Source organism: Lissotriton vulgaris, chromosome 8, assembly GCF_964263255.1.
Source record: "Lissotriton vulgaris chromosome 8, aLisVul1.2, whole genome shotgun sequence".
Taxonomy (NCBI): Eukaryota; Metazoa; Chordata; class Amphibia; order Caudata; family Salamandridae; genus Lissotriton; species Lissotriton vulgaris.
In genome coordinates, this window is record NC_141696.1 from 572,027,685 (window position 1) to 572,042,025 (window position 14,341).

Genomic DNA, 14,341 nt, shown 5'->3' on the forward strand with positions numbered 1-14,341 from the left:
GACCCAGGAAGTGGACAGCAGGAGCAACGGGTGTCAGGTAAGTTTTAAAATATTAATATTTATCCCCCCCACCGTGCTCGCTCCCCCGCCCTCCCCACACCCGCCCTACCACCCTGTGTCACTTGCAGCCGCCACTGGCTGCAGGTGATGTTGTGGAGTCTTGAAGGGGTCAACCCACTATGGACTCGGGCACTGGAGTGCTGGGGAACCTCCCTGGAGCCGGTGGGCCAATTGGACTCGGGCTGGGGGCGTCGAGTGCAGAAAAGGAACTGGGAGCAGGGTTCTTCAGGTAACAGAAGCCTTTACTTGAAGTTTGTTTCTGGTGAGCATGTCTGCTGTTCTCTGGAGATCTTGATATTTGTCGAAGGCAGTTAGTCCTCCAAGGTTTTGGAGATTGCTGGGCTGTAGGGTGAACCGTCTTTTTGTGAAGGATCGTCGAGGGCTGCATACAGGCTGGTAGGGCAGGGGCCAAGTCAGTAGTTCTCTGCAATGTTCTCTGCTGGTGCGACTCTGTAGTGTCCGGCTCTTCTTAGGTCATCAGGAACTGAAGTTCAAGGTCTGGGTATACCATCTAGATACTAGATTTACAGGAGTTACAAGGGTGTGACAGGTAGTGGCCATTACCTTGGGTGTCTCCACCCTCTATTAGGACTACCTCCTGTGGGTGGTGGACATAGACTTAGCCCTGATTGGATAAGTCTTACTGTCTTCAAGTTGGTGGGCACTGAAAGTGTATTTCACCTTGTTTTCAACCTCTGAGCATACAGGAACTCACCACATAATGTTAGAACACCGTCTTGTGGTAGCAGGCTGGCTTAGACCAGTTGGTAACCACACTAAGGGTTAGTAAGTTTCAGGGGACTCCTCTAAGAAGTCCTCTATGTGCAAGTTAAAATAAATCTGACACTGGAATCAGTGCAGGTTTATTATGATGAGATGTTGGGTACAAAACATCCCATACTTCAGTGAAGCCATCAAGGAGCTGGGGAACTCATAATAACGAGCATCCAGCCCATGTACTTACTATAGCTTCCCTGGTCTCTTACAATATCCACGAATCAACAAAGATATTGCAAGGGCATATCTCCTCATGCTGATATACCATCACAGGAGATACAGTTCACCCTCCCTTAGGACCAAGGTCTGCTGGTGGGGTGTCTTACTCATAGCTCATGCAGTGTCTGTGGGCATGGCATGCAGGCATGTGTGCCATGTCGACTCTACAGTTTTGTCTGCACCAAGACACACAGGCTGCATAGGCAGTATGCATGTGATTGGTGAGGGGTCCCTTGGGGTAGAACAATTTGTGTTGCAACCCTTAGGGGACCCTCTTTAACAACAAGGCCCTTAGTAAAAGGGGTATCTTTTAGTAGGAACCTATATGAGAGCTAAAGTGGTCCCAATTGTTGAAATAATAGTTACAGTTTTAGGGAAGGAAATGTGGCATGGGGGACCTAACTGGCTGGGACCCTGTGCACTTCCAGCCGAAATTACATCATTTTCCAGGCAAAAAGTAGGGGCTAACCATGTCCAAAAGAGGCACTTTCCTACACTGCTGTAATGGAGTCTGCGGATATCCGCAAATGTTCTACCACACAGCAGTCTGACACAAATCCCAATAACAAAAGTACCTCACTTGTGTGACTGAGCTATCTCCCATGAAGAGAGAGGCTTTCAAAGGTCCCTAAGACCATGCATCAAGATTTTGCCTTGCATATTGACCCACTTTTGTATAGTGGGTAGCTGCGGCTGGGGAGAGGAATGGCCTAACGGTTAGTGCGGTCGACCTCAAATCTGGGGAACCGGGTTCGAGTCTCTGTAATGACGCTGAACATCCTGTGATTCTGGGCAAATCACTTAATCTCCCTGTGCCTAGCAAACAAAAAAAATGAATGTGGCCTCATGAAACTGGTGCTATGTAAAGTGCTCTGATACCCGATTCGGGTCAAGTTCGCGCTATATAAAACTCTGTAAAATAAAAAAATAAAAACATATTTAGGCCAGGGCAAGTATAATACAAATGCTTTCAGCCTCAAATGCCCTGATTTTGATTTCCACAATATTTGGTTGAAAGGGATGAATCCTCAGCGTGTTGAGCCTGGCAGGGTTATCTAGATACAAACAATTTTTTAAAGATAGTCTGTTACAGCAGCCCTTTGTGACATGGCAGGATGTATTGGGTTATTTCAGATTCATACTACTGCTATTTAGGGTATTTGCCACCCATCGCAGCAGGCACATTAAGCTTAAAAACGATCTGACTCCTGAAAACAAAACACCAATCTCTAGAGCAGACACATTGTCTTGTCAGGCTATATTTCACAATAGGCCAGTGTAGGCTAAAGCAATGTCAGTAAAATCTTAGTAATAACTGACTGTTGATAACTCTGCCCCAGCACAATAGGTTAATCGAACCACCATGCCATATTGGAATATGGAGTTTCCTGATAGGACATTGTTTCTGAATGGCTGGTAGGTTTAGGTAGTGACAACTACTTAAGCTTAAGGAATAGGAAATATTATGAAAAATATTGGCTCAAGAAGATAATGACTCAATGCCGATTACAGTTGTGCAGTCTCTTCATGCAGCAAATTCTTGTTAGACCTGCATGCATGAAAGATGAGAAGGACATTCAGCTAATGCACATTGAATTATTGGTGCCGCAGCTGTGACAGTGAACTGGTGTTGGTACTACCATTCATATCAACTCCTCACTCACAATAATGTGACATCACTCAGGGGTCCATCATATCCCACTATTCACCATATGCCTAACCCATTTACCACATCTGATCGAATCATTCAACCTCTGCTGTTACCACCATGTATATGACACCCAAATATTTTTTTTAAATGGATAGTCTGGAAGACCTCTACAATTTGATGACTATCTGTGGGCAATTAACACATGGATGATGAATAACCATCTCATGCTAAATACCTCATAGACAGTGCTTATCCCCTGGGGGAAAAAAATACCAGTCTGTCGCCATATGGCCTAGGGAACATGAGGCCCCTACAACAAAATCAAGAGAAGAAACCTAGTGGTAACCATGGACTCAGGCCTTAATTGATACATCATGTTAAAAATGTAAAACAAGGCGTCTTCTACACAATGAAAACACTCTGTTGTATCCTCCCGTACCTTGTAGCCCAACAAAAAACTTTAAGCCATCCTCACAATCATAATTCTCAAGTATGACATTGCATACAGACTATACCATGGCCCACCTATTTTCATCATATGCAAAATACAACTCATTCAAAATGCTGCTGCAAGACTTCTTCACTGCCTTCACCCAAGAGAACACATTACTCCAGTCTTGCCATCACTCCAGACATCTATCTATAGCAAGAAGGGAATGTTCAAGGCGCTTTCCATTTGTTCACAGACCCTCCAACTTAAAGGACTGTTATATCAAGTAGCTAACTTCAAACTAATGAGGACATTGTGCTCCAGGCTTGCACCACTTATCATCATACCACCTTATAATAAGAAATCTGTAGCAGGCACTGATTTCTCAATACAAGCTCCAAAGCTCTGGAGCTCACTATCAGCCTGCATGCAAAGCATCCAGCAGTCTAAACACTTCAGACGATAATTGAAAACATGGATATTTCCAAGGCAACTACACCACCGACATCCCTGCCACAGAATCTGGAAAGACAGCCACACTTTCAAGCTCAGTCTTTAACTTACAGTCTATAGGCTGGAAACATCCTAACCAGCAAACTACTTTTGATAAGCAGGTAAGTTAATTAGGGCTGACCTATGCTTTGCTGGCGTATTATATAGTTTTGTAAGTTCATATATATTATTTCTGGCCCCCGCTTAATGCTAATGCCCTAAGATCCAGCCGTCAGCAGCCAACTGTAACTTATGCATCTTACATTCAATTAAAGCATATATGCTGTGAAGATTGTCCATCACTTACTGTGCAACCAATAAACCAGCCATTACTAAATAAAGCGACCTGTAATAACTGAAGAGATTGTAGGACTTTAATCAAGTCCATGACTGCAGGTCCTAAATATCTATATACTATGGGCAATTCTTTAATCTCACAATGATTTTCATATATTAGATGAATGTAATAATGCACATCACAGCAAATCACTCATCTCTCCAACAATGCCAGCTCTGTCCCTGAACTATGTACAAGGGGCCAGATTTACTAAGATTTTGTGTAGGAGTTGCATCACTTTTGTGGTACTGTCCTAATGTAAGATCAATTTTGATATTTATTAAGCTATGCAAAGATGCTTTGCGTGGTTAAAAAATGCAAAGTAGCACTATGCAGCATATAGCGCTGCCTTGAGTTACTTTGCATTCGGAAGACGTTCCACAAGTGGAGCAAGGGCGTTCCCATGCATCTACCCACAGATTTTGGTGCATTCCCATATGTGCTAAAACTTGTAAACCTGTGCATGCGTCAAAATGCGTTGCCTTCCCCCAGAGAGGTTTAAAGAGGAGAAATATCCTTAATTCTTCTTGCTACTTCCTCTTCTCAGCACGCATAGAAAGAGGAATATTCCTCTAAAGATTGTTTTTGTGCAGGAAGTTGCCCCTTTCTGCCAAAAAACAATTGTGCCCTTAATGCAGGCACCCTGCATCATGGTGAAAGGGTGCCTGAGTTGGCGCAAGGCAGCACGCAGTGCATCAACACTAGGAGACAGCAGAAAGATGACCTGTTGTTGTAAATATTACACAATTATACTGCTTCCCTTTCACAAAGAGCAGCTAATGAAGTTGCTCTGCTGTGTTGTGTAAGAAATTCTGTCTCAGAATTACTGATTGGACAACCCAATGCAGCACCTAGCTAGCAAACTGTAATCACAATATACCATAAAGGGACCTACAGAGCTGTTCAAAGCTGCCAGGGTACTAAAAAACCATAAACTGCACATCTGTGTCTCATCATCCACCACACTGCTTCAAGATGTGTCTGATAACACAAGAACTACACCTCAGAGGCCATCATGCATGATATAGAATCACTTCCCACAAAGGATCACACAAGAAAAACAATACCCTTCCAACCATACACCACCCTATGGTATGTAGCTTGTTGCCCATGTAAGTAAACAGTTCTATTTTGAGCCTATTGAAATCTTCCATCACACTTCAGAATTATTTTAAAAAATGTGCTTCATTTGTGCTTTCATAACTGCTGGTAAATGTTGAAATATTTGTAGTTTATTTACAGTTATTTACATCTTTTGTGAACTAGAACCAAATTAACATCCTCCAGTACTTTCTTTCACCCTCCCTGTATACAAAGCGACTGGAATTATTTGATTCTGTAGCGCTTTTTCCGCATAGTTATGAATTTGCTGAATTTGTCACATAATCCATCATCTTCAGATTTTCATGAAAGCAATTTTTGAGCAAAACTCAAACAAATAAAAAATTGCTACAAATGCTGCAACACGTGCTGCAGTGCAATAGTAGATCCTTCGCGAACGTTGACTGGTTACCTTTCAGTTACTGTAGCTGTATTTGGATGTGGAACTGATACTCATGAAGTGAAACAGTTACTCAGACAGTGCTAGCATGTAAAAACGACAAAATATTGAAGCGCATCTATCACAGATGGCGCTGCAATAAGCTGCATGATTTGTGTTTTCTTGCCACACAATTTAGTCAACATTGCAGCATAATTTCCACCCCCCACCATATAATCCTATTGGGCCAGTCTGTACCCCAGCAAGATTGTCATATAGTTCACTTTACAAAATCCTCTCACTTTGCAGTCAAAGAAAGAAAAGTAAACATCTTAATTTAAAAGAATAGACAGCAATTTTTCAGAAGGCATAGCCTGACATTTAACTTGTCTTGGAACACACAGCAAATGTAACAAGATGAAAACTAAGCAAGGCATTTTCATTGCTAAATTATATACCTTGCCAGCTGCCTCAGTCATTTGGGGGGGGGGGGGGGGGTGGACCAAAATCAATTTGGGCTGGCCCGGACCTCAAATGCCCCGCCCTCCTGGTTACGGCCCTGCCTGTATCCCAGCTTTGTTTTAAAATCTGCATCCAATAACACAGTGTTGGTTTTTATTCTGTTTTAGACAATGATATTTCTGGAAGAATCGTCTCTATTAGGAAACTACACTAGACAGGTGTAGCTGGAATTATAATATACATATAATATACATATGGCAAAAGAAACAAACATTTTTTCAGCTTTTTTTGAAGATTAAAAAATGCTGAGTTTTTGGTTCTTGCAGAGCCAAAAGTGCTGAATACAACAATCAATTGATTGATCAACTCAAGCAGTGTGTCAGTAACTGCCATGAATTTTGCATGCCGTGTTCAACGTAACACTTGTAAATCAATTAGCGATATAAATTGTTTATTTTTGTTGATATATGCAGGTTATGCAGAAAATGGAAGATTATAAGCCTATACAGTATAATAGAATAAATATTAAGTAGCGATAACATCACTGAAGAATCACCCAGTTCCAAAATTCCCACTCATACAGAACAGAAATTGTTGACTGGCGAACATATAGAAAAGAAATGAGAACTGAGGTATGAATCTCATTTAGGCATTGAACAGCTTTACTTTAAAGGGGCTCTTTCATAAATTCGACTTAATTAGATGTATATAGGGCAAAAAGTGGAACACAGAGGGAGAGGGAAGGAGCAGCAAAAGGCGTAGTAGGTACATTACTAGGAAGATTGACATTAGACTTGAGCCAACCCAATGTAGAAAAATGATTACTAGAAGGAAAGGGAGTTGGGCCGCAGTGTTTCTGGGAAAGGGTTCAATATATTAATGAGTAATGAAAGCACCCTTGATCTGTTATTGGGGACCGGGATTTTAAGGTATTATTCCACACCAGGATTTTTGAACAGCATTACATTCCAGAGAATGTGCTCACCTACATTTTGTTTTAAAAAAGTACTTAAAATAAAAAGTATATTCATTTTTTTAAATGCTTCCAATAACTAATTTATGGTAATAGTTCAGTTCACTGAAGTGGTAGCAGGGACAATGTGCAGGATTTATTTTCCATGATTTCTATACCATTATCTGATAAATTGAATTAATGATAAATGTTTCCTCTTAGCCACAGAAAGGGAGGTTTGGGGGATTGGCATTGCCTTAGTTTCACTACTTATTCTAAATTTGAATTGTGAGTTAAAAGTAGAGATTAAAGTGTTTAATGTATAGTACAAATAACTGAACATATTAAAATCTCTTTTTATTGCATTCTAGGAATGTCAGAGAAAGCTAGATCACAAGCTGAGCTTGGACTCCTATTTACTGAAACCTGTCCAAAGAATAACAAAATATCAACTATTATTGAAGGTTGGTACATTGGAATTTCACTGTCATTAGACAAAAACATGTCTAGCATCATAATAGAATACTATCACCACTCAATAGTAGACGTACACTTGTACGCAATGCTTTATTAGCGCCTTTGTTCTTTATACAAACTCATGAAGAAATGCTTTTATCACCACATGTCCTAGTCCTGAACCTAGTCTCTCTAACCGTTTATAGGAAATGTTGAAGTATAGTAAGAACTGCGACGGTGCTGAAGATCTGCAGGAAGCCTTATCATCCATCTTGGGGATTCTCAAGTCTGTGAATGATTCCATGCATTTGATTGCCATCACAGGATATGAGGTAATACACTTACTTTCAATCATTTCTTTAATAAACCAACTTCCTTTACCATGAGAAACATAATTTTCAAAACCTACATTTTGTCTTTGACCACTCATTTTGGGCACATTATTTTCTACCTCTTTTAGGATGTGCTAGCGTCATAGATAATTTCCTTTTTTAAGCCACTATTTAAAAATCAATTGTCTGCTTTTTAAAAACACTAGATGCGTTGTTTCATGAAACATTTCTTACTGATGTATTTTTCTTGTCACCATTTTTTCGTGTATCACTTCATGTGGTAAACTATTAGACGGTTAGCCATCGATTTTCTTTAACCCAAGTTGCTGCACATTCTGGTAATGGATGACATGGAAACTTTGCTTTGCTGCTGCCCATACACTGCAAAGGTCTCTACGACATGTAGCGCATTCACCTTCGTCAAACTGAAACATATTAAGGCAATGTAAGTTTATTTTGCCCATGAAGCACTGAAATTAAACTAAAAAGATAATACATATTTTACATTACAGTTTTGCAAAAATGTTTGCCGTAATCGGGATCACAGGTGTCTAATTTTAGTCCACACGTGCTGGATTCATGCCATATATTCGGGCTATCTACACAGAATAAATTCACATCACTAGTAAAGGAAATAATGAAGTTAATAAGTTGTTATGCCAAAACTCTGCTGTGAATTTAGCTGCCCCAGGCCAATGTTAAAATTCTCTCATCCAGAAGGCATTAGATACAGTGCATCTTTAGATGCTAACAAATGACTAAAACGTGTCCTCGTGTGAGTAAAAACATGATGCAAGGCCACAGTTAAAATTTGGAACATATAATCTGTACACGTCAGGCCATGTCACCAAACCTGGTTGCAATTTGAATTCTTGAAACAATGGATGTTGGTTTATTTCTTGAGTTAAGTCTACTGCGAGAAGTAGAATGCGGAGTTATTTTCAACCTTTGACATCGAGCACTGAATTTACCTCACTGTAACATTAGTCTTTTTTAACTGCTGTGGTGGAAATGTTAACCAGGTGTGCGTGCAGTTGGTTATAAGCATTTCTGGAATATTCTCCATTGCTAAATTCAACTAGTGATAACAATGGAGCCATAGCTGGTGGTCAGTACCCTTGGTTAGTGTCTTGAATTTCCTTAGGTTTAGGAAAGATTTTTATGAGCCCTGCTAAACATCTTTTATGAGTCCCATGTAAGGAGAATACTTGACTCAGACTGCGGAGTGATCACATTCTTCACCTCTTGTGCATTGACTTCATGTTGCATTCATTTTCTTTGTTTTAGGGAAACCTTAATGAACTGGGAAAGCTGTTGATGCAGGGATCTTTCAATGTGTGGACTGAACATAAAAAAGGGCATTCAAAAGTGAAGGATCTGGCTCGATTTAAGCCAATGCAAAGGCATCTGTTCCTCCATGAGAAGGCTGTTCTGTTCTGTAAGAAGAGAGAGGAGAACGGAGAAGGATATGAAAAGGCGCCTTCATACAGTTACAAGCATTCCTTAAATGTGAGTGATTAGCGCAAATAAGAAATTGAACACAACTAATCAAACTGGTATGTGCACAGGTGCACGGAGTATTACAATTAGTAAATTATTATTATTATTATTATTATTATTATTATGTTTCTTATATAGCGCCAGAATCGACCCCCGAAGGGGTATCTCCGCGCTTGCCTTGGGAACCCGTCCTGGCTTTTCCCTGTGAGATATCCCCTACAGGGCATCCCCAAGGTGAAAGCCAGGCATCCCGCCGCGGGGGGCCGTTGTGGAGATTAAGCAAGCTTAATGCCCAGAGTTGCAGAGTGTGAACCCATGATAAGGTCAGGCACCGAAGCGAGAATTATCGAGTCCATGGACATTTGAGCTCAAGACCCTGCCGCGTCGGGAATCGAACCCTGGTCCTGGGTCTGACCTCTGCTTCAGGGTCTGCCTGCTCTAACCAGTGAGCCACACTTCTCCAAATTAGGTGGAACATTTTTACATCATCAAGCCACATTTATTATTGATATTTTCGGCACACATTACCAAAAATTTCAATGAAAAATGTTTGAGATTTTGAAAGCACATGGACTGAACAGTACTAAAGGTAACACAATTCCATTCCTTTGATTAAGTACTTACTGAGATGGTGCATAGATATACAAAATATTCCCACCCTTCCCTAGTATAAATGCTAAAAGCCATGAGTATAAAACAATAATGTGAGTCCTAGTAACCCAGTGGTTAGAATGGCAATACAATGCATTTAAATTTATGACGAGGTAAGTTACAACAATTTACATATACAGTGCATTATGAGTTTAAGGAAAGAGCTTTTTAGGGTTTAGGGATGTGTAAAGTGTTGTAAGTGGTTTGTAGGGTTCAAGAATAGATAGTGTTAAGGGATAGTAAGGGACTGTTATGGTTAAGTTATGTTTAGTGTTAAGGGGTATTAACAGTTTTTAGGGTTCAGGGAAGGATAGCACAAAGGGGTACTACAGGTTTTGTTTAGGGTTCGGGGATAGGTAATGGTTAAGGAGTATTAATGATTATTTATGGTTCAAAAAAGGGTAGCCTTATGGGATAGCAAGGAGTTTTTAGGGTTCAGGGAAGAATAGCATTTAGGGACGGTAAGGGGGTTCTGAGGTTGTGGAAAGCACAGCATCGAGGGGAAGTAAGGGTGTTTTAGGGTTCAGGGAAGAGTAGTTTTAGGGGAAGTAAGTTTTTATTTATTTATATAAATCTATATTTATATATAGGTGTACGAATATCTATTTTTATACATCTATGTATGTGAAGATATATATCTTTATATCTATATATATATATATATATATATATATATATATATATATATATATATATATATATATATATATATATATATATATATATATATATATCTTTCTCTCTATACATATATATTTATATAAATATATATATAAAAAAATGTGTGAAAGAATGGGATACGTGTGATTGTGATAGTGGGCGTGGTTTGCATCCTAATGGATACATTTATTATTTGATGTGAATGCAAAAGTATAACTGAGCCAGGGAATATACTGCAACACAGGAAGGCCATTCTAAGTTATCTTGAATTGGAATTAGTTTATGATCATGCAATAGGAAATCATTTGTAGTGCTTTGCTTGACTGTTGGGTGCTGGCAGACATTTAAGTTAAGAACAGCTGGTGAATAATGCAGTTTGTTCACCTATTGCCAAGAAATAGCTGTGAAAAATGTTTTTACAATTAACAATCGTTAGGTTTAATGTCCATTTGTTCTTGCAGATGACAGCAGTTGGGATAACAGAGAATGTTAGGGGGGATAACAAGAAGTTTGAAATATGGTACAATGCAAGAGAAGAAGTTTACATTGTACAGGTAATGTGTGCCTTAAATTCTTACTGTATGATTTGACACCTGTGCTCTGATACTTCATGTGGTACTCTGGCCCTACCACATCACTTGAAACAATATTACTGAATCCCCAACGCCCCCACCCTGATCAAATTGCAATTGTACCCACACAGTAAATACAAAAGTGATTCATATGTAGGTATTACCAGGATCTCTGACTTCCAGTTGGAGCCACACAGCGACAAAATGTTTCATCTTTCATCAGCATACCTACATCATATACAGCCCTACCTTGTCTTCCTCCACAGCCTACAGGTCAGGATCACCTGAATCTTTTCACAACTCTTGTACCACCATATGTGGCATTTGGACTTGCTCCATACCCCTCCCCTTGCATGAGTTTGTACCTGCTACAAAATGCAATGCAGGGACAATACAAATGAGTATAAAGATCATGAGTTTAACATTCCTTTGAACAGTTCATTGTCACAAGTTACAAATAAAGGCATAACATGGGAATTTATGAGAATCTTGGAGTAATAAGCAATTCTTTACACATTTGTCTTACTGCATGTGTAAGAAATTGGGTTATTAGTTGAGTGGAATGAGAACCCAACTCAAGTCATAATCACAATCCTTGTCAGGATGAACCACAAAGTCAATAAACCTGAGCTCATCCATCAAGTAGCTATAGGACAGAGCAGACCGTCTTAACTTCAGAAGCAATGTGTAAGGTATTTATGTAGCACTTAAACAGTAATAAAGTATAAAAATAACGCAAGAAAAATCCCTAACCAATTTAGCAAAATGAATGTTTTAATAAAGAATTATACCACAATGACAAAAATCCAATAAAGGGAACCGGAGATATGTATTTTCAAAATTTGAATTAAAGAATAGCTCTAAAAAGTGTTAAACGGCAACCGTGGTCATATGGTTGTGCTCCACCGACACTTAGGTGAAATTTAAGCCGACCATGATGAAGTGCTAGTTGGATACAGGGATTCATTCGACCCAGTCAAAGAGTAACCTTCGGACTTAGAAAATTTCAGAGAAGCAGAAATTCTTCAGCAGATCCAGGCAGTAGGCTGTAGATGGGCTTGTCGAATATGGGGAACCACAGAATGAGGTTTAGGTGCAACCATTGATGTAGGTAGGAAAAGCATTGAGTAGGAAAAGTTCAGGTTTAGTGCCCAATTGACATAAATACGTATGGCCTGACTCACTTTTTAAATAGGCTGTGACTGCATTTTCTGTATTTTTGCAAAATTATCAACATGTCTGCCTTTGATGCAGATGTTGTCTTCCCTTATTGTCTAAAGAACTGTAAAAGTGTCAAGTCATTTAGATATAGACATCAACAAAATATTTAATGCAACATCAATCTGTAACAAGTGCTTTGTTTATCTCAATTTCAAGGCCAAACAAAGAATAGCCAAAGCAGTGTACTCTGAATTGTCAAATTTTTACCATGTACCTTTAAAAGAATCCATCTTAGACTAGTATTTTGATTCACATTGGTTATATCAAACTTTCCATATGTGATTTTGGAAATTCCATCTGAGATAAGATGCAATATATAACGACTGCCACTTGACCACCTGTCAGGAGAGGTAATTTGCCCCAGATTCTTGCGAGCAAGATACTGCAGGAGTAGATTCTGTCTGCCAGAGATGTCACAGTATCACACTTTCTACTGAAACTGATACCAAGCCTGGGAGGAGCAGATGCGGATTCTGAACGCATGTTTGCTGTTTGCCTTTCCCAGGAAACACAACCACCTTTACTCCTGATAATGACAGTGCTTTGCTGTAAATAAGATTTACAGTGCACTCATAGGTAAAAGTTATTCTACTCTCTATGCTCTCCTAGCTTTAGGAAGCTGCTGCCGATCTAGTCGCCCCAACCAAATCATCCAAAACCGACAGAGCCCCCCCACCAAATGAGCCAGCTGGCACATGGCAGAACTCAGTGCATCAAAACGCAGGTGCAAACAACTGGAAAGAAGATGGCACACCAGAAGAAATCACGACGACCGAGCAACCTTCAAATCATCCCTCAAAGACTACCACTTTTAAAGGCAAAAAAAAGGAGGCCCTGGCCCACCGGATTAAGCCAGCGGCAAGAAAGCCAAGGAATTCTTCACCGTCGTCAGAGAGTTCACCTGCTTGTCAGCCACCGAAAACTCAATGCCCTGCCTCACAGGAAGTCTGTGACAACTTCACCGACCACTTCCCCAACAAGATAGCAACCATCTACAGAAACTTCGATCTCCAACCCTCCGACCTCCTCAGCATCTGATGTCTGATCCACCACCGACAACCTGCTCACCTCAAGGGAACAACTCAGCACACCAAACATCACCACAGTTATGAACGCCATCCACTCTGGAGAACTCACGACCCCTGCACCCACTGGCCTTTCAACCTCGGAAGAGAAGAGATCAGTCACCAGCTCACCACCATCCTCAAAGCCTCATCTAACCACAGCTACCTTTCCCAATACCTGGAAACATGCGCAGATCAGAACCCTCCTCAAGAAACCCCTCACAGACCCCCATCCTCAGAACTACCATCCAATCTCACTGCTCCCGTTCCATGCCAAAGAACTGGAGAAGGCTATCAAGCTCCATCTCACTGAACTCCTGGAGAAAAACAACCTACTGAACCCGTCCCACAGCACCGATACTGCTCAGATCGCTGCCACAAATGACATATGCACCCTACTTGACACAGGAGAATCAGGCACACTGATCCTGCTCGACCCCGCCGCAGCCTTTGACACCGACTCCCACCACACACTCCTCAATCAACTATGCCAGATTGAAATCACTGACGATGCCCTCTGATGGATGGCATCCTTCTCACATGGCGCATTCAGGGAGTCTGCCTCCCTCCCTTCACCTCGCAAGCCAAGCACCCCATGTGCAGCATCCCACAAAGCCTATCTCCCAGCCCAGCCATTTCAATGCCTACATGACATGACATTACTCGCAGACATTATCGGATCGCACGACATCAACATCATCTCCTACGATACGTAGCTCATCCTCTTGCTCTCAGCGGACCCCACCTTGACTAAGACCAACTTTCACAACTATATGAAGAGTGTATCAGCCTGGATGAGGGACAATTGCCTGAAGCTCAATACGGACAAGACTGAAGGTCTGATCTTCGGTAGACACACAGCTCTCTGGTGGCTGTCGGAACTCTAACCCACCCCCATGCTGAAAGACCACGCCAGCAACCTCTGCATCCTCCTCGACCGCAAACTCTCAATGAAATGTCAAGTCAACGCTGTCTTGTCAGCCTGCTTACACATGCTCCGCAAAGTTTACACGTGGTGCTCCATC

At 40.8% G+C, this 14,341-nt stretch overlaps 1 protein-coding gene across 18 annotated transcripts in view; it reads left to right on the forward strand.

Annotated features, from left to right (window-relative positions):
• Positions 1 to 14,341, forward strand: part of MCF2L (MCF.2 cell line derived transforming sequence like) — a 1,277,242-nt gene that overhangs the window by 1,175,385 nt on the left and 87,516 nt on the right. For all 18 annotated transcript variants that reach the window (XM_086934397.1, XM_086934395.1, XM_086934398.1 and 15 more), the window contains 4 exons: positions 7,232 to 7,324; positions 7,523 to 7,648; positions 8,936 to 9,157; positions 10,921 to 11,013. In XM_086934397.1, the coding sequence (XP_086790523.1) occupies positions 7,232 to 7,324; positions 7,523 to 7,648; positions 8,936 to 9,157; positions 10,921 to 11,013 (534 nt within the window). The remainder of the gene's footprint in view (positions 1 to 7,231; positions 7,325 to 7,522; positions 7,649 to 8,935; positions 9,158 to 10,920; positions 11,014 to 14,341) is intronic.